Source organism: Chanodichthys erythropterus, chromosome 7 (assembly GCF_024489055.1).
Source record: "Chanodichthys erythropterus isolate Z2021 chromosome 7, ASM2448905v1, whole genome shotgun sequence".
Classification (NCBI taxonomy): domain Eukaryota; kingdom Metazoa; phylum Chordata; class Actinopteri; order Cypriniformes; family Xenocyprididae; genus Chanodichthys; species Chanodichthys erythropterus.
Genome location: NC_090227.1, coordinates 34,748,145 through 34,768,995, shown reverse-complemented (window position 1 = coordinate 34,768,995; position 20,851 = coordinate 34,748,145). Strand labels below are relative to the sequence as shown.

General features: G+C 36.6%; 1 protein-coding gene across 5 annotated transcripts; it reads right to left on the bottom strand.

The window, feature by feature from the left end:
* Window positions 1-1,170: 1,170 nt before the first annotated feature.
* Window positions 1,171-20,612, bottom strand: uacaa (uveal autoantigen with coiled-coil domains and ankyrin repeats a). Of its 5 annotated transcripts, none has more exons than XM_067390337.1 (16): window positions 20,297-20,612; window positions 19,094-19,221; window positions 12,243-12,331; window positions 12,029-12,093; window positions 11,277-11,334; window positions 9,516-9,586; window positions 9,273-9,379; window positions 7,615-7,796; window positions 6,905-6,942; window positions 6,305-6,367; window positions 6,128-6,155; window positions 5,956-5,996; window positions 3,996-5,183; window positions 3,475-3,603; window positions 2,401-2,466; window positions 1,171-2,305 (listed from the first exon to the last, which is right to left on the bottom strand). In XM_067390337.1, exons 1-16 carry the CDS (start codon window positions 20,330-20,332, stop codon window positions 2,150-2,152), a joined length of 2,445 nt encoding a protein of 814 aa, XP_067246438.1. In that variant the 5' UTR covers window positions 20,333-20,612; the 3' UTR covers window positions 1,171-2,149. The 5 variants fall into 5 exon arrangements, with proteins under 5 accessions (XP_067246438.1, XP_067246440.1, XP_067246442.1 ...); XM_067390339.1 differs by lacking the exon at window positions 20,297-20,612 and adding an exon at window positions 20,170-20,278; XM_067390338.1 differs by having other exon boundaries at window positions 1,172-2,305; window positions 4,005-5,183.
* Between the last annotated feature and the right edge of the window lie 239 nt (window positions 20,613-20,851).

The following is a 20,851-nucleotide window of genomic DNA, read 5'->3' as shown; positions in this document are numbered from 1 at the left end:
CGCGCTTTGGAAGAATTCAAACAGTAGTTAGGCTAATTTTGTAAATGTAAGCCTCAAAATGGTCAAATTTGTTATTAAAGGAGAAAAGCTAAATGTGGAAGATAAAATGACACGACACAAGAAGAGTCGCAGCATCAGCAGCAAAGGTAAGAAGAATGGAAGAATCAGTTTGCTGTTAGGCCTAATGAGCGAGATGGGCAGCCTTCCTGTTTGCTCTGTAGTAAAGTACTTGACAAGCAAAACCTACAATTTCAGAAGACTGAACTGTGAATTCGAGTTGTTTGTTTGGTGTATTTTAAATCAGTAAAATAACCGCATCAGCGCACCCGCGGCTGGATGAGCCCAACTCTGCGCGCGCTCGCGGATTCTATGCTGCGCGAGGGATTGCGACGTGACAGAATGCTTGATATCGTCAGAGATTGTAATTAGCCTAGAGTGCGCTCAATGTTGTTTGTAAAAAGAGCTGAGTAACATTTGCTTATTAAGGCGTTTATGTGATTGTTTGGTGACTATTGCGATGCTGTTGAAAAGAGTCATAAAGTCATACAGAATTAAATAGCAACTTAAAGTGATTGTATATACAGTTTGTGTGTTCATTGAGCATTACTGATTATTATTGTAAAGCTAATGTCAGTAAGTTAGTTTTTATTTGTTATTTATTGTGTGCAACATCTTAGTATAATAATAGTATTATCTGCTAATACCATAACATTAAATCTGATTGGTTTGCATTGGTGACGTCATATGCAAATTATATGCGGACCGTGAGACTTGCACTTGGACCATTGTGCGGACCACTGGGAAAAAAGTTTGAGAACCACTGATGTAAAGCATATACAGTTGTATTTTTTTCTAAAATCACCAATCGTTTCGCTACATAAGACCATTATTCCTCGTCTGGTATCGTTTAAAGCCCTTTGAAGCTGCACTGAAACTGTAATTTTGACCTTCAACCATCTGGAGACCATTGAAGTCCACTATAAGGAGAGTAATCCTGGAATGTTTTCCTCATAAACCTTAATTTCTTTTCGACTGAAGAAAGAAGGACATGGACATCTTGGATGACATGGGGGTGAGTAAATTATCAGGAAAATTTTATTTGAAAGTGAACTAATCCTTTAAAAGAGAATTCATGCTTTAGCAGTAATGCAGATGGACAAATGCAGTGTCAAAATAAAGGTGCTTCTCATAGGTATCGATTTCCTAAGCATTGCATCGATAGATCATATTGTTCGTTAGATCGATGTTTCGATCCATCCATATCAATGTATTTACACCCCTAATAAATTACACACATCACCTTTAATTTCACCAAAAACAATTATGAACAAATGTAGCCTACACAACTAAAACTCAAAGGCCCAAAAAAAGAAACAAAATATGAGTTGAGATTTTTTTTTACAGTGTAGATATATTTAATTGTTTAATAGTTACAGTTTAATTGTAGTTTAATTAGTTACAAAGAGTCACAGTTAATTTGCACAAGCCATTGGTTAATAAAAGGGGACATAAAAAACCTAAATTACATCAAATTTGATTCTCTGTTTTCTGTTAAAGAATTAGTCATGTCTACACCAGACACAACTAGTTTAATGGATAGGTTTAAGGTGAGGGTTATGGTGTGGTTGGACCTTCTAGCTCCACCGATTAGATCCAGAAAGAGGACTTCAACAGATTTGCAATGGTCCCTTCATTGTGTCAATTAAGCTGTAGTGGCGTGACACAACAACGGTCATGTCTGTTGTAGACACGGTGTAATGCATATATTTACTCTACATTTCAAAAGTTTAGGGTCAGCAATGTATTTTTGACAGAAATAAATTAGTACTTTTATTCAGTAAGAATGTATGAAATTGATCAAAAATGACAGTTATACATATACATCAAAGAATCCTGAAATCATATGGTTTCCACAAAAATATAAAGCAGCACAACTGTTTTCAACATTGATAATAATAAGAAATGTTTCTTGTGCATCAAATCAGCATATTAGAATGATTTATGAAAGATCATGTGACACTGAAGACTGGAGTAATGATGCTGAAAATTAAGCTTTGCCATTACAGAAAAAAAATTTACATAGAAAACTTTTCACAGTCTATCCAATAAAGGCAGCCTTGGTTAGCATACGAGACTTCTTTTGAAAACATTAAAAAAATCTTGCCAACCCCAAACTTTTGAACAATAGTGTATATACATATGCACAATGAATGCTCAGCACACACGCTCCTTTCTCATCTTGGCGATCTGAAGCAGAGCCACTCTGGCCTCTTCGTCCATGAAACCCTGCAAAAGAAGACCACAGCTTCTAGAACATAAACACTGCTGTTTTCATGGGTTTACTTCTGAAAGTGCATTAGATAATAAGAAAATATACATCATAAAAAAATAAAATGTTACCTGTGCTGCACTGAGCAACCGTGTTCTGTATATTGAAAGCACGTGTCTGTAATGCTTTTCAGAGTTCTGGCAATAAAAAGAGAACAAGTTCATAATGCATTGGTTTTCACATCAGTTACAAAAGAAAAATGAATAATGCATACTTGCATTTCATTTAGAAATGTACAATACATGTCATAAAATGCTCTGTTTTGCTGGATTACAGTAAAAGCATTGCGAGAATGCGAGCACTTTGAAAGTTAAGATGTCTCTTGAGAGTGATTCATGATCATGCAGTTTTTGATCACCGTCACAGCAGATTTCTTATAATATCATGGGACTATCTCATGTTACTCTGTGGGATTGCAAAAAATGGCTTCAGCCTGGTGTATCCTGTATGAGTTTAATCAGTTTCATGTTTCCTTTCTATTCCCAGTTCTCTCCAACAGCAACAGGTTTGACTCAACTCAAGGGGCCTATGACATGGTCTGCTTCAAGTGGGTAGAACGTAACAAAGTACATTTACATAAGTAGGCTACTGTACTTAAGTACAAATGCGAGGTGCTTGTACTTTACTTGAGTATTTCCATTTAATGTAACTTTATGTTTTACTCCATATTTCCGAGGAAAATATTGTACTTTTAACTTCATTGCATTTGTTTGACAGCTTTAATGCCCAGAATACTTCATTTTATGTTCCCATCTTGCACACAGTTGAGTGCGCAAGCCTTTCAAAAGTACACGTCTTTGGCTATCTAATGGACTTTGTTTTCAAGTTTCAAGTCACTTGCACATACGCTGTTGTACGCGCACCAAAAACTGGGCTACGCTCCTGATGACGAAATTTACATCATGTGGACAGTGCATGGACCGTCGCAAAGCTTGTACAGATGAAGTATACTTTAGGCTTTAGTTACTGCTGTGATCACAGAGCGGCGAGATCACAGAGTGTCGCAACTCTCTTTTTCAACAGCTCTGCCTATACTAAATGAATCCTATCACAATTGCACTAAAAGCACTGACCTCTCTAAGCGTAAACAAAACAGAATCTCAAAAAACAGCCCCAAGGAATGGAGTAATTGGTGAGGAACTGACCTCTAGCTGCTGTTGTAGGCTGCAGACCTGAGCCTGGAGGGAGCTGTCTGACTGTGATGGTTCACAGGAGCTGACGGGTTCTGATATGTTGACCTCAGCCAACCTCTGTTCCTCATGTTTCACTGATGACTGAGATAGAGAACATGTAATTAGACCTTTTTCTGGGGGGTGTTCTGGTTGGTTGCTGCGTGGTCAACTCAACCACTTTGGTTGTATGTTTAAATTAGAGATGCACAACACATTGGTACTGTAACAGTTAGGCTATTTGCTGATATTAGAGATATTTAATTGTTAATTTCCCACATTTTATTACCTTCGCTGCCATCTAATTCTCTCTTAAAGTTGATTTTTAAAAACATTAACAATTTAATAACACTTCATTTAAAAAAAGTTTTTGTTTCTTAATTAGTCAAAAGTACAGAATTTGAGTATTGGCCATTTATCAGTCGTTTTAATTGATGATCTGTGAGACAAAATAATCATGAATGAATATAATAAATATACAAGCAATAATCATGAACCTTTGCAACCTGATCTGGTGATGTGCTCCCCTGGTCCTCAGCTGTGCTACTTTTGCTTTCAGTTGGCTGCACGATTGTCACTGCAATTCTAGTGACTTCACGTTCTGCTCTGTCACTCCCTGTAGAAGAAGATACTTTGTTATGCTGTACTTCACTTGTGCATGGCTGCTTGTGTTCTTCTCTCTGAACACCTTCCTCTTTTGTGTTTGAGATGCTCACACTGGCTTGGTTTTGTCTCTTCTCCATCTCCTCAAGGGCTACTTTGAGTTGCTCCACCTCTTTCTCCTTTTCCTCCATTAAGACAACAGGAACAAACTTGGCCTGCAGAGCCTTCTGGATGGTATCCAGCTCTGCCTTTTGTTCTTTAAGTTCTCTCAGCAGGCTCTGGTTCTCCTCCTGAGCGCACTGGTACTTCTGTAGAGCCTCGTCAGCTTTGGTTTCAGCCTGTTGCAGTGCATTGTTCAGTGAGCTGGTTATGACTGTGTGCTCACCCTTGCTGATGTAGTTCTCCAGATCTACAGTTGGTTCCTGGGTCTCTGTGATGGTGTCAGTCATGGTGCTCTTCACATGTGTGAGGCACCATTCTGATGGGGTCTGAGCTTCTTTACACAACATCTCAGCCTGCTGTGTCTCCATTCCCGCTAACCTGGTCCTCAGTGTGTTTATTTGCTCTTCTCTGCTAAGCAGCTCCTGGGAAAGCCGGCTAAGTTCCTGCATCAAGGAGCTCTGGTTCTCCTTCTGCTGTTCAACCTCCCTCCTGCTCTGGCTGAGCTCCTTCTGCATTCTCCCCAGTTCGGCTACGGCTGCCTCCCGCTGGCCTTTGACTTCTTGAAGCTGGACTCTTAGCTCTTCCACCAAGTGCTCTCTGACGGCTACTAGATGAGCTTGCATCTGTCTCACTCGGGATTCTGAGCCAGCCATCCTCCTTTGCACATCGCCCAAGGCCTCCTCCAGCTCCCATGCCCGGTTATGGGCCGCATGCAGAGCTTGTTCGCTGCTTCTCCTCAATCCTTCATATTCCTGACAGCGCAAAGCCAGCGCCGTGTCCAGCCTGTGTACCTCTGCCTCAGCTACTTCTTGCCTCCTTCGTGCATCTCGTAGCTCTCTCCTAAGGGCCTCTACCTCACCGGGCAATAACTCCATCGGAGTAGATCTCACTGGCACAGGAGCTGACTGTGCAGGCCTGACCTGAATAATTGACAAGGGTAATGTTGAAGTAAGAAATACTGTTTTGTTCGTCTATTTTAATTCAACTGAAGTAATTTCAGTTTGATTAGAATAGGATATAAAATGAGTCTGATATCAAGTGAGGTTATGGCCCTTTAATCTCTATATTCTGTCATAAAAAAAGTGCTCACATTATAAAAATGATATCTTGTGTAATCTTGTGTTCGCCACTGAATAAAAAAAAAAGATAATTGCAACTTTTTCTCATAATTCTGACTTTTTTCTCACAATTGCGAGTTTATATTTCGCAAATTCTGACTTTTTTTCACAATTCTGATCTTTTTCTCGCAATTACGAGTTTATATCTCGCAATTCTCAGAATTGTGAAATAAACTCACAATCCCGTGTTATAAAGTCAAAATCGTGAGATATAAACTCAGAATTGCGAGACGTAAACTCACAATTGCAAGAAAAAAAGGCAGAATTGTGAGATAAAAAGTCACAATTTTTTATTTTTTATTCAATGGTGGAAATAAGCTTTCATAGTATTATTATAATTTATTATTTACATTATTATAAAATTTAACTGCATGATGAAAGGACTGTGAGCAAGATATCAAGGTCACATACATAAAAAACAAAGTTACCTTAAGATTGATTGATTGATTGATTGACTTATTTATTGATTGACTAATTTTGTGATGAAGACATTAATGTAAAATTTAATTTAAATGGCTGATAAAAGAAGTAGCAAGATATCAAGGTCACATACTTAAAAAAAAAATAAAAATACCTGTGTAGAATCCAGATTATGACCTTGTTTGGCACTTTTTCCTTCAGGGAGCAGAAAATATGTTTAAAACATTAGAGCCCCGACCTGGAAAGCTTTTGTGATGTGACTGATTGTAATCCTGATTTTCTGCAATTTATATATATATATATATAAAAAACACGTTCCAAGTTACCTTCAGTGGAGTGACTGCCATGTTCCCTCTGTAATTCAGACACAACCTTTTAATGATAACATTCACAACTGTTCACAGGACCACAATCAGCTACAGGAGAGGAAAATGATTGCCTGATAACACAGACTTCAGATGTCAATCAAATGAAATCAAATGTCATTCTCTAAAGAAACTCACTGTTAGGGGCTCTGACAAAGTTTTCTCTGTCTTTACTGATCCTGCTTTGGTCCAGGGTTTAGCCTGTTCATTCAGAAAGAAAAATAAATGTAAATCTCATGGCCTTCAGAAAGAAAGAAATCTATTTCCATAATAAATGCAATTCTCTAACGATTCTTTAATAATACATTTCCCTACAGTAAATTAGTGAAACATATCCTGAAGGCTGGATCCATAATATATGTGTTAGGACAAAGAAACTATGAATTTACACATGTATGGCTGAGCATGGGAATCAGTATTCCTCTCCATCAACAGCTGCAGAAATTTCATCAAATTGATTTCCATCACTAGAGAGCTGGAGATCGCACACCATCATCATTTTCAAGTGACTGCGTATTAGAATGGCTCCAATTAAAGTGCACTGCGATTAACATTTAAGACTCTAGATGGAAGTAAGATCAATAAAAGGATGGAGTTAATCTGAGTGCAGCAAATCCATGACCTTATTGTCTGCTGTTACTTCCTTTCCTGTCTTGTATTGCAAATACTTGAACTTGACTGTGAATGTGCACGCAAATGCGCCAAACAGTTAAATTGTCAGCAAAATGTCAATGTTACCTGTTGGATCTTCTGGGAAACATTGGCAGTCTCTTTAGCTGAAAACAAAATGGGGGGAAAGGTTATAGCACATAATGTTTCTGTTCCTAATGCATAACATTTCAGATGAGCATTTTAATATGCTATGAATGTGCTGCTTTGATTTACATGACAATCACTTTATTAACTAATTGTTGCATTTTATCATCTGGTGATATGGCAGATATTATATGAAAAGCATCTTTCAGGGACCAAAGTGATCTAAGAATAAGCAGCTGGTTTGCTTGGAATAAGCCTCTCTGTTTAAATAAGACACTTCTTGGAAAAGGAATACAGACGGGTCACCTCTAGAAATTGATTGCCTTTTCGTGTTAGAATCTGAGAAGTCTATGTGAGCACAGCTGGATCTGCTAGATCACTTCTCTTAAATGACATGACATTACCCAGTAATGACAGTGTGATGGTTGATATGGGATCTAAATTTAAAACTCAACTGACCTGCTGCCTGCATGAGCAGGTTCAGTAATTGCTACATGTGATGATAACAAGACTGTCACTTTGTACTACCTTGCTGAAAAAAAACCCCAGCATTGCTGGTTACAAGATTATATGGCGTTTTGACACATTGAAACAACATTTAATCCCACCGTATACATGTATATTGCTAACAAACAGTAGAAAAATGTTCATTGTCAATGTTCAATATCATTCAACAAGCACATTTGTGTTACCTTTAGTGGTTGTTTCCAAGGCATTTTGCACAAGTGTCATCAAGTCTTGATTCCGACTTAGTCTGGCATAGTGGTAAGCATCATGGCCATAAGCGTCCACTGCAGAAACATCTGCTTTAGTCTTTAGGAGAATCTCCACCACTTCTTTACAGGAGTTCTCACAAGCTAATATTAGTGCAGTCCTAGACAGAACACACACACACAGAACATAAAATATAACAAAAGAGAACACAGAAATAATGATTGATCAGTTGGTATGGCACTACTAAGGTCAAACACACTTTATGATTATTTCTGCAAAGCTAAAGACATCTTTACTTGAATTAACTTTTTCTAGGTGACTCATCAAAAGCAGTTCATGACTTGTACTGAACTATATCATCAGTGTCCGGGAAAGCATTACAAATGCATTACAATACTGCGTTATTTCCTTAAAAAAGTAACTAATTACATTACTTTTGTGTTACTTTTTCTCACCTGGGCAGGGCTTGCTTGTTTGTTTTTTAATAACAACAACAAAAGCCCTTTCACACCAAAAGTGAAATGAATAAGCCTCAGGCTGCAAATTCATGCCTGTACAGTAGAGAGCGCAATTCAAACAAACCTTTCAGATGTGCTGCCATTCTGGATTAAAGAAGAACAGGATACAGGAGAAGGAAGTTCAACACGCTTATTTCTAAATCTAAAGTGCTTTTTGCTTATTTGTATGGTTAAATTAGATCATCGAAGGTCAACAGCAAAGGTATTGGTTAATAAAGTGAGATTAAATACATATAGTATTTGTGTAATTTAATATAGTTAATTATTACAGGTATGTGTACAATTCTGAGATTGCATTTTACTGTTTTTATTCATTTTAAGGAATACTAAATGTTTTTGTGCAAGTGAGATGAGTAAATACATGTTCATATTTACTTTAGAACTACAATAACCATCATGTTTACACAGCACACACAACACCTCAGCACTGTACTTCTCTCAACATGAAGACAGGAGAGCTTAAATGTCAATAAATGTGAAAAAGTAACTTGCGTTACTTATTTGAAAAAGTAACAGATACATTTTAAAATAAGTAATGCGTTACTTTACTAGTTACTTGAAAAAGTAATCTGATTACATAACAAGTTACTTGTAATGCATTACCCCCAACACTGTATTTCATTATGTTATTTATTAAATAAATTGAATGCTGTTCATCCTTTAATTAATTTCATGAGTTAAATTAACTTTGGCAGCCCTAAAAATGTTAATGTTGCTGCACTTTCTATATCAATGAATGCTGATAAATAACAAAAGGTATCACTAGTACAAGTGTGCTTTGCACTTTGTTCCTATTGCTGCTTTCTGCAGGGTACACATGCAAATGTGTCCCACTTCAATGGAAGGAAAACAGGTGACTTCCTTGTTGTAGAAGATGGATTTCTTAAGGACACTAGCACATTGCAGCTGAGATGACCTGGGATGGCCTTTTTCATATTAGGTTGCAAGTTGATTCACATTAGTATACAAGCTGGAACTGAACATAAAAAATTTATTTGAATTTAAAATGTGATCTTCCTCTTCTGGCTTTAATTATACAGATTTGATTTTTGCTAACTTTGTGGATCATTATTAATGCACAACAGGAAATATGATCATTTTTAAATGCTTTCCCTTACTTGTTTTGCTTGTCTCGAAGGACAGTGCGTGCTCCAAATTGCACAAGCAACTGGCATGCTCCTGGTTGGCTCATCTTAGCAGCAAGCAACAAAGGAGATCTACCATCCTGAAAAAGGTACATACTGTATATTATGTATATGTATATATTTTGGTGTTAATTTTCTATCTCCCTTTCTTACTTCACTTCTTAAATATACACAGCGTGCAAAATGAATTGTTGTTTCAAAACCTATTTTACTTACTGCATCAGCAGCATCAATAGATGCCCCGCTGTCACAGAGCATCTTGATGGCGGCTTTACAGCCTACATATGCTGAAAAACAATAAGAAGACACAAGACGTTATAATTGTCTGATCAACTCTGACAGCTAGACATTATATCGGTCCTTGACGCATCCTCATGGAGCAGTTGAAGAATTCATAATGAAAGATCTGCTTGAAAAGAATGATAATAAATCTGACACGCATGCCCAAAATGCAAAGAAAGAATTCATTATCACTTCAGTTTCAGAATGTGGAAGAAAAGGCTCTAAGCATACTGGTGTGCATAAAACCTTTTAACACTGTGGTATGTCCTGTAGGCTTGTCGTTTAAACTATTTGCATGTTATTAATTAAATATTATATCAATAAAATATTAAATAGGACTCATTAAATGTTTCTTGCCTTAGAATCCTAAAAAATGTACATACATATTGTATAGAATGTAAAATCTAAGACTTTTTTATTATTATTTTATATTCTAATACACTAGAGATCATGCAGACAGTCCCACATTAAGGTGTGGCATTAAAATATGTTGCTGCTGTGCAGTTGGTGGACCACTTTATATTTACTATACATAGTTTTGCCATCTTCTTAAAACCACAGAATCTGCTGCCAAGCAGCAACCAGCTTTAAGACTATGGAACAAATGAACTGATTAAATGCCTTCATTGGTGACAGCCAGGTAACAATAGTGTTTTCCCTAAACTTTGTTTGTCACCGTTATGAAATTGAACCACTATTAAAACATCTCAATACAGCCAGCCTAACTTAGGCAATAGTCTGGAAGCTTGTTTCCGCCACTGAAAAAAAAAAAAAAACATAATTACGACATTTTATCTCACAATTCGCAAGTTTACATCTCGCAATTCTGACTTCTTTTCTCACAATTGCAAGTTATAAACTCACAATTGCGAGAAATAAAGTCAGAATTGCGAGATAAAAACTCACATTTGACTTTTTTCTCACAATTCTGACTTTTTTCTTGCAATACTCACTTGAATTGCAAGAATTGCATGATATTGTCGCATTGTGAGATATAAACAATTCTGACTTTTTTTTCTCAGAATTGGACTTTATAACTCACAATTCTGACTTCATAACTCACAATTCTCATTTTATAACTCACAATTGCATGTTATAAAGTCAGAATTGCGAGATATAAACTCACAATTCTGAGAAAAAAAGGTTATTGTGACTTTTTATCTAACAATTCTGACTTTTTTTCTCAGAATTGCATGATATAGTTGCATTGTGTGTTATAAAGTAGATATAAACTCGCAATTCTGACTTTTTTTCTCAGAACTGCATATTTATATCTTGCAATTCTGACTTTATAATTCTCAGTTGAGTTTATATCTCACAATTCTGACTTTATCACTCGCAATGTGTTATAAAGTCAGAATTGCAAGATATCAATTTGCAATTCTGAAAAGAAAAAAAGACGCAATTAGCTTTTTTAATTTTTTTATTCAGTGGCGCAAACAAGCTTCCATACAATAGCCCTTCATTAAGCTTAACAACAAGCAGTTAGTGTGGTGCTGATGTTATTTACAGTGGTCATGAGATTATTGACCAGAATTAACAATAAGAATAAAAAACAATATGAAAGCTTTAATGATGCATTGTTGTTGATTAGTCAGTGAAACAAAAGCAACTGTTTATATTTTAAATGGAATACTAATAAAATAAATAACAAAAATAAAAAATTATAATTTTAAAGAAGAAAAATCCACACACCTGCATCATGCAAAGCTGTACGGCCCTGCAGGTCTGCGCTGTCAACAGGACATTTACACTGTTGGAAAAGAAAATATTTAACACACGCATGAGCAATATCATACAGATTAAGTTCTTTTACATATTCCTCTGCTCAACAAGCAAAGAAAACTGAGGTAAAAACACTAAAGAGAATGTAAATTGCATAAATGCCACTCAGCACATGCTCATCATAAATGCAAATGTATATGTGGAATTTGGCTCAATCATAAGATTCTCCTTTTAATGCTTTAAATTGTTCATGGTTTTAATTATTTTGCTTTAATGCAAAACTGCCAATTGAAACTCATTTGCATTCATATCCTTCGTTTTCACTTCCATTTAATTATAGCTGCATTTACATCAAAGCTTTACGAAAGAAAATTCACATTTCCACACCAGATAACACACCTCACATTCTTAACCATGCGTTTGGAAGCAAAAAAAATTGTTGCTATGATACAAAAAAGTGGAGTAAATTGCTCCATTCCTGCCCTAAGCACACAGTTTCATATGGAGATCAAAAGCAAAGGAAAGTCCAGAGAAAAAAAATCCAAAGAAACAAGGGCTTTAAACATAAAACAGGGTAGGGAAAGAAAAGAAAGCATTGGGCTGTCTTTGGCAGAGCAATTGCTAAAGGGGTTGGTTATACGTCAACAATGTGACATTCCAATGCGGTTTCTCATTAGTCTTTCTTCCTGTGATTGTTAGAGGAAAAACGCAGTGAAAGGTACCTGCAGCAGCTTCTGCACACACATGGAATGACCGCCTGCTGCAGCCAGATGCAAAGCTGTTTTACCTGCAAAGAGGAACGACATACATACAGTGAGGTTCAAAAGTCAGAAACAGTATGGTTATGATTTTGACCTACTTTAAATATGTACTTTTATATATATGTATATGATGCCAATCATTAAAGATGAGTAGTGCAGAGACATAAAGTCTTACCGGCAGCATCTAAAGCCTTCACATTGACACTGTTTTCCAGGAAAACATTTAGGCTATTTATGAGGCCTTTGCTAGCAACAACATGAAACCTTAAAAAAAAAAAAACCATACAAGTAAATATATAAAATAGAAGCACGATTATCATTAGAGATGCACCGATCGACCGGCCAGGGATCGGAATCGACCGATTTCCCACATGTTCGGCACGTTAAATAGTTGAGAAAGCGAGCGCATGTTGTGTAACAGTATATTGGGTCCGTGCATAAACTCTTAAAGTGACAGCAGTCCAATATTCCTGCTGCTGTCATGTTAATCAAAGAGCAAAAGACAAAGAAAATAACTTTCTGCTCTTGACTAAATAAGTTAATTGTAAGCATTAACCTGTATTTAATTTTTACAATGAAGACTATCCAGTGTTATTTTTCATTTGATAACTTTAATTTCTGTAGTATTTCTGTCCTAAAAAAAACCCCCTGAAAACTACATAACCTGAAAAACTTAAAAAGTTTCATAGCTCTCTTTACTCTATTACATTTATTTGTGCTGTTGTTTGCAACTTGTTTATTTGTTCTTATTTTTGTTACTGACATTTTACTTGTTTTTTTTTTTTTTAATGAAAATAAACTTTGCATTGAAGAAAAGAAGATTTCTGTTTATATATGCTGTCAATTATAGTTCTTATAAATAAAATCAGAATCGGCAAAAATCAGTATCGGCAGATTACACTAACAAAAAAATAAATAAAATAAAATCGCAATCTAAACAAATTGCAATCGGTGCATCTCTAATTATCATCAATAATATTGTTGTCATCATTAAAGGGTTAGTTCACCCAAAAATGAAATTTCTGTCACTCGCTCTCATGTCGTTCGAAACCCGTAAGACCTTTGTTCATCTTCAGAACACATATTAAAGAGTTTTTGATGAAATCCGAGAGCTTCTAACCTCCCTATACACAGCAACGTTACAACCAACTGCAAGGCCCAGAAAGGTCATAAAGACATCGTTTAAATAGTCCATGTGACTACAGTGGTTCAACCTTAATGTTATGAGGCAAAGAGAATACATTTTGTGTGCAAAAACAAAACAAAAATAACAACTTTATTCAATAATATCTTCTCTTCCCAGTCTCCTACACTGTTTACGCACTGTGTGTACAACAATTTTAACAATGTCTTTTCTACCTTTCAGGGCCTTGCAATTGGTTGTAATGTTGCTGTACACAGGAAGGTCAGATAGCTCTCGGATTTCATCAAAAATATCTGCATTTGTGTTCCGAAGATGAACAAAGGTCTTATAGGTTTGGAACGACATTTTTAGGTGTCCTAACCCTTTAATGTCAGTGTCAATAATATTATTTTACAACATGAATGATGTATATTTAAAAGCAGATATTTGCACAGGTTAATATTATAAAACTTCCATAGAAATCAAAATATGCATTTACAACATATGTGAGTCTACCAGTGATTTAACAATATGATAATGTATTAAGAGCCAAGAAAGGTAAACATGCAACAACATGGCACCCAAGGCCTGTTTCAACAGAAAATAGACACGACCACTCCTTGAGCCTAGTCACAAAGCAGGCATGATACAAGAGTTAATTAGATCACCAAGACTGTTGCTGCTTTTAAGCTGAAATAGTCAGAGGACAAAAGAAGGATCAACAAGATGTAGGAGTGGGTAATGGGTATGAACATGTTTTGTAGCAGAAAATAAAGGGAAAAAACTATTTTTTAAATCTATTTGAAAAAGGAATGAAAATAAAATGCACAGGAGCTAAATATATAAAATGTAACATTTCTTTATTCCATTATGTTTACTGGCATATATTCATATATTCTATTTGACAGAAAAACATTGGAAGGTAGGAAATATTGAACAACAACAGAACATGACAAAAATCTTATCATGAGGCCTGACACACCTAATACATAACCCCCTTTAAAAACAGCTGACTGGAAGAGATAAAAGAAGAAAAATAGGAAAATTATAGGCTTCATGTAACACCAAACACCATGTTTAATACTCTCCCATAAACATATTATCACTGGAGCACTGCTGTGCTGCACATTTATGATTTAGTTAAACGTCTATGTTGTTAGAAAGCTTTTATGATGATGATTTACTCTCTGGAACTTCTCTGCTTCTCATGTTCCTGTTTTACTACTTAAGAACTTATTTCATGGCTTATATGGCTTTAATGTAAATGGGATATCATGCTGTGATGTCACGGGCTACTGTCAAACTAGTCAGGTATGAAAAATTAAACACTTGTTAAAATCTTGTAATAGGCTTTTTCTTTCGTTTCAAAAAAAAATTATCCAAACCAAATGACAGAGAAGCAGAAAATGTTAATATTGGGATGTTTTTTCTAAGCTAGTATGGAGCTTTTTCTTTTTTACAAATATAATCGTATTCTACCTATGAAGCAAGTGGAGGGGATGGAACTGGAAACAATCACACTTTATCCTGTCCTGGGGGGTGGGTGGGGTGGTTATGTTTTGAACAGCGCACAACACAAAAAGCAAAAAAAAAGGTCAAACCAGATCTCTACAAATCTTCACAAACATCTACTTGCCAATATAAATCTTCTTAAAGATGTTTTAGATTAGACCATGAAAACTTAAGTCATAGAACATAAAACAGTGGACTAGAGTTGTCAAACGTACCGACCATGATACCAGGTCGGTACTGAAATTTTAAAAATGTGATGCTTTGAGTGCTGTTGAGCAGATTCGTAAACAACTCTGATTGGCATTTGTGTTCACGCGCTCGTCAGATACAGTGGATACGGAAAGTATTCAGACCCCCTTAAATTTTTCACTCTTTCTTATATTGCAGCCATTTGCTAAAATCATTTAAGTTCATTTTTTTTCCTCATTAATGTACACACAGCACCCCATATTGACAGAAAAACACAGAATTGTTGACATTTTTGCAGATTTATTAAAAAAGAAAACCTGAAATATCACATGGTCCTAAGTATTCAGACCCTTTGCTCAGTATTTAGTAGAAGCACCCTTTTGATCTAATACAGCCATGAGTCTTTTTGGGAAAGATGCAACAAGTTTTTCACACCTGGATTTGGGGATCCTCTGCCATTCCTCCTTGCAGATCCTCTCCAGTTCTGTCAGGTTGGATGGTAAACGTTGGTGGACAGCCATTTTTAGGTCTCTCCAGAGATGCTCAATTGGGTTTAAGTCAGGGCTCTGGCTGGGCCATTCAAGAACAGTCACAGAGTTGTTGTGAAGCCACTCCTTCGTTATTTTAGCTGTGTGCTTAGGGTCATTGTCTTGTTGGAAGGTAAACCTTCGGCCCAGTCTGAGGTCCTGAGCACTCTAGAGAAGGTTTTCGTCCAGGATATCCCTGTACTTGGTCACATTCATCTTTCCCTCGATTGCAACCAGTCGTCCTGTCCCTGCAGCTGAAAAACACCCCCACAGCATGATGCTGCCACCACCATGCTTCACTGTTGGGACTGTATTGGACAGGTGATGAGCAGTGCCTGGTTTTCTCCACACATACCGCTTAGAATTAAGGCCAAAAAGTTCTATCTTGATCTCATCAGACCAGAGAATCTTATTTCTCACATGCCAGCTTTCATGTGTCTTGCACTGATGAGAGGCTTCCGTCGGGCCACTCTGCCATAAAGCCCCGACTGGTGGAGGGCTGCAGTGATGGTTGACTTTCTACAACTTTCTCCCATCTTTCTCTGGAGCTCAGCCACAGTGATCTTTGGGTTCTTCTTTACCTCTCTCACCAAGGCTCTTCTCCCCCGATAGCTCAGTTTGGCCGGACGGCCAGCTCTAGGAAGGGTTCTGGTCATCCCAAATGTCTTCCATTTGAGGATTATGGAGGCCACTGTGCTCTTAGGAACCTTAAGTGCAGCAGAAAGTTTGTTGTAACCTTGGCCAGATCTGTGCCTTGCCACAATTCTGTCTCTGAGCTCTCAGGCAGTTCCTTTGACCTCATGATTCTCATTTGCTCTGACATGCACTATGAGCTGTAAGGTCTTATATAGACAGGTGTGTGGCTTTCCTAATCAAGTCCGATCAGTATAATCAAACACAGCTGGACTCAAATGAAGGTGTAGAACCATCTCAAGGATGATCAGAAGAAATGGACAGCACCTGAGTTAAATATATGTGTCATAGCAAAGGGTCTGAATACTTAGGACCATGTGATATTTCATGTGATATGTGATATGTCAACAATTCTGTGTTTTTCTGTCAATATGGGGTGCTGTGTGTACGTTAATGAGGAAAAAAAAATTTACTTAAATGATTTTAGCAAATGGCTGCAATATAACAAAGAGTGAAAAATTTAAGGGGGTCTGAATACTTTCCGTACCCACTGTATGTCTGTGATTGGCTAGACAGGCTAGATAGAGAGCTACACATGGTAATTTATCTGTTCAATAAGATACATTAATCACCTGATGAGTATCAAAATCCCATCTCCACATGGCTTTTACATTTCAAATCCCTGGACATCTCCAAAAAGCCTAGCCAATGTTGATTCTTGTTTTATTACGAGCTCTGTCGCGTTCTCTTTTTGCCAGCAAACTCTCCTCTGTTCTGCGTTTTTTAAAGATGTGTGAATACCTTGAGGTTCAAGATTTAGTGTGCTCCATGTCAACCTTTCTCACTCGTTATGACAACTCACCTATGCCACTCCCACAACATACACACCTCAAAGTAGCTGGAGCAACTTTTCTCTATTTACAAATATGATGAGACATGCACGGATGCATGACGTGTGTACGCAATTTCCCATGAACCATCCTGACAGGTCTAAAATATAAACACTTATAATTGGCTTATCATAAGGACAAGACTAAAACACATTTTGGAAGGAGGATTGATGATGTACTTATTATTTATATTTAGTTAAAGCTGCAGTCTGTAAGTTTTGCCTCTTTGTCGCCATCTCTGTTCAAAACCTGTAATTGTATTTATTTGTGGAATCATCATCTTTACATGGGTTGTGTATCGACATGGCTCCTCAGCGCAGCTGAATTTAATGTTTGCTGTCAGTCACCACACCAATGTGGATACTGTACTTTGGAATCACAGCTTATACATCTTGGAAGTATGGCCAAAATAATAATTTTCACCAGATAATATCATCTGAATAATTAAGTAACATATCTGCAACTTTTGTTCTGACCAACTGAGGAAAAAAAAAAACATTATGATAAATCATGCTAGCAATTGCTATCATGCTACCAATTGCTAAATTTAACAATCAGATCACGTCAAACCATGCAAATTATTATTATTGTTATACTTTGTTCTCAAATTGTTAATGTATAAACAACATCAGCATTGCGTGACTATGTGTATTAAGTGTGTATTAGCGTTACCTGTAGATTTCAATTTCTGTAGCCACTACGCAGTCTGAAGTCTTTTGCTTTTGACTTTTACAGGTGAATCTCCATTTGTCACTGATGATTGTCATTTGGACCTTTCTGGATTACAATCCACCATCAAAATGATAAGTTTAATTATTCCAGCTGCTGTGAGAAAAGGCTATAAATGATCCGCCACCAGCAGCATCCTCACATGCCATTTAGCCTACTAGCTGCGACTCCTTCTTTATGTAATGACGCAAAGATGAATGCCGGAAATTTTCCACGGAATCCTACCAGTACCATCCGAATTATAAAACATTACAAGCTTACCGTTGTTAATCAGGTTAAGGTAAGGAGATAGTTTTGAACACTGGCTGGTTATGTACTTGCTCAAAAATTGATTTTGGATCATTTTTAACTCAACGGACCGCCGCTTTAACTTTTAACAAACAAAAAGTTACATAGTATACCTTTAAAATGCTTAATCAGAGGTCAATTTTAATCTTTCTGCAAACATAGTATTGCAGAAAAACATATGTCACTGAAAGAAAGTATACTAATCATCTTGGAGGTTCATGTTTCAACATTTAATTTTGTGTTTTGTTTATCCTTCTTTACACATACCAGTATTTATCATCATGTGTGCGGGAGGCCCATGGAGGAAAGATCTCATTGCAGATTGCAAAAGCAGTACCTAAGCTCTGTCAATTATAAAATAAAGCAATACCAAACCCTCCACAAAGCAAACAGGGCATTCTAGGTAGCTTATCCTTGAGGGTAAAATATAAGAAGAGTAAACCAATGCAGAAGAAGGATTTAAAAAGCATTAAGGGTGAAATTGCCTCAAAATGTGTTTAGCAGTAAAGTCTTAGGTTAGTATGCAATTCTAATGCAGAAGAAAAAAACACTACAAAACTTAAGTGCTACAGACTCCCTACTTTTCATTCAGAAGCCGCTACTGGAAATAAATTAAACCACAATCAAGGCATTGTGCATTGCAGAGGAGGATGAGGGTACAAAAAAATAGGGCTATCAAAATTTCTTCCCTCATCCCCTGGCTGGACATTTGCACTTTTATTAAAAAGCTATCTTTTGTGGCAAGAGACGAGTGATGAAATGCATACAGAAGAAGTGAACACAGGAGTCCCAGCAGGGAGAATAGAGATATGTTGATTCACGCCCAATCAAAGACCGCAAGACCACTTGATCCCAGAGCCCTTCATAGAGGGGTTCGGCTTCCACTTTAAAACATAGTGCAGGAATGAGCTCAGTAGTGCACAGCAACTGACTGTAAAATGAGTTGTCTTTGCAAAAATGTTGCCAGTCAGTTGGTTTTGTTGCATAAGCGTAGAATAAAATATAGAGTTTACTTATGAGGAGAATTATTCTCAGTAAAGTTCAAGTAAAGACAACAACAACAAAACTGCTGTACATTGGACAGAATGGATTATTTTTAACATCACGCAAGCATCATGTTGAAAGTGACACTTACGCAGAACGGCCCTCTGGGTCTAGTTTGGTGGGGTTGGTTCCTTTCTTGAGTGTGGCTATGAGTTTCTCTATATCTCCATTCTCTGCTGCCTTCATGAGACGCTCATCATACTTTCCCCATTCTGTACTCTGAGACATAAGAAAACAAAATATTCATACTATTAATTTCACAACCTATTCTCTTACAGCTCTACTGAAAGTGTAGTCACATTTATCATTGTCTGGTTTGGCTCTGCTAATAAACACTTTCTTTGATTTATTGTTTTAAAACCCTAAAACTTTCTTTATTTACATGTTTAAGACAAACAAATCACATATTTTTAATGTGAAACCTTTAGTTAAGTATAACATTAGCAATTACCATTAAAAATGTTTCCATTAAGTCGCTATGATATAATATTTCCTACTGAAATAACAGAATGTTGCTATGCAAAAAATAAAATAACGTTTACAGGTGCTGTACAGTGATATGGTAAACATATACTGTAAAAAAAATAAATTATATATATATATATATATATATATATATATATATATATATATATATATATATATATATATATATATATAATTACACATATATAACAGGATGGAAAGCTGTATTGACCAATCAGCATCCAGGAATAGAGCCATCCTTTTTATAATGTCATTTATGGTAAGGTGATACTGAATTCCTGGCTCACAGAAGTTTTAAACTATTGATTATTTCTCAATAACCGCACTATGAAGTAGTTCCAGGTCTGTTGACCGCATTACAATTGCATATCCAGAAATTATTATAGTTGTTTCAAATAGCCTTACAGTCTATCACAGCACAGGAACCAATAAAGAAAGAAAGAAACTGGTCAAGTAATAAGGATGAAATAACAAACAATATTTGTGAAATGTTTCTACAGTTTTTTACACGTCCAACAACGCAGTAAACAATCTCTGCTTGTCTCACTCAAGCGCAAAGTATGTCATTCAGCAGCGATAAAATCATCTGTCGCGTAATTTCTAAAGATATGATACACAATAACGCGTCAGACGTCCTTATCACTTTAGCCATAAACATAAACAATACAATATGCAACTTACTACAACCACACAGACTGACCACCCACAGTCCCATTCTCACAGTTTCAGGACATGTTATGGGCTTGGTCCAAAGTCTTGACAAGCTATTCGAAAGAGTGAAAAATTGTATCTAGCCACTAATGTTTACCTCGTTTTTCTTAAGTCGTTGTTTAAAACTTTTCATAGCTCCAGTATAACAGTAACTAAGCCCAGTGCACTTGTCCAGATGTCCAAATCTGCGTCTCTTGTCAAAGTTTGCCTGTAAACTTTATTCCACCCCTCGGTTACAAGGTTCAGGCTCTATTGAGACCTGACGCGCTCCCATGAACCAATCGTCAGGAAAACTGTGTAACAATGAGCCAATCGGCGTGAACAGGGAGTCTCCGTATGAAGGTCATGCCGTGGAAAAGCTGATTCACATGATTTGTGGGCTGCAGATTCCACAGACTCCGTAGATGCCTTCAAAAGCAGCTCGACAATGAGTGTTTGTTTTGGATACAGCCTCGAGTAATACTGTCAGCAGGCTCGTCCTGTTTGCAAACTTGTAAACACAGTTGCGTCAGTGGTTGGTTAGAAATATGCGTAACCTATTTTTTAACCTAAATCATCATATGATTTAAATGAACATTTATTATATAAACTTTTGATGCACTTTTTGTAGATATACTGAATTGATGTTCATTTATTTAGCTGGCACATTTTA

Excerpts from the sequence above, each read along its gene's own strand:
- uacaa (XM_067390337.1), bottom strand. The coding sequence starts at position 20,332 with ATGAAAAGTTTTAAACAACGACTTAAGAAAAACGAG. Across the intron at positions 19,222-20,296 it reads AACGACTTAAGAAAAACGAG|AGTACAGAATGGGGAAAGTA; the intron begins GTAAACATTAGT and ends CTTATGTCTCAG. Across the intron at positions 12,332-19,093 it reads GACCCAGAGGGCCGTTCTGC|GTTTCATGTTGTTGCTAGCA; the intron begins GTAAGTGTCACT and ends TTTTTTTTTAAG.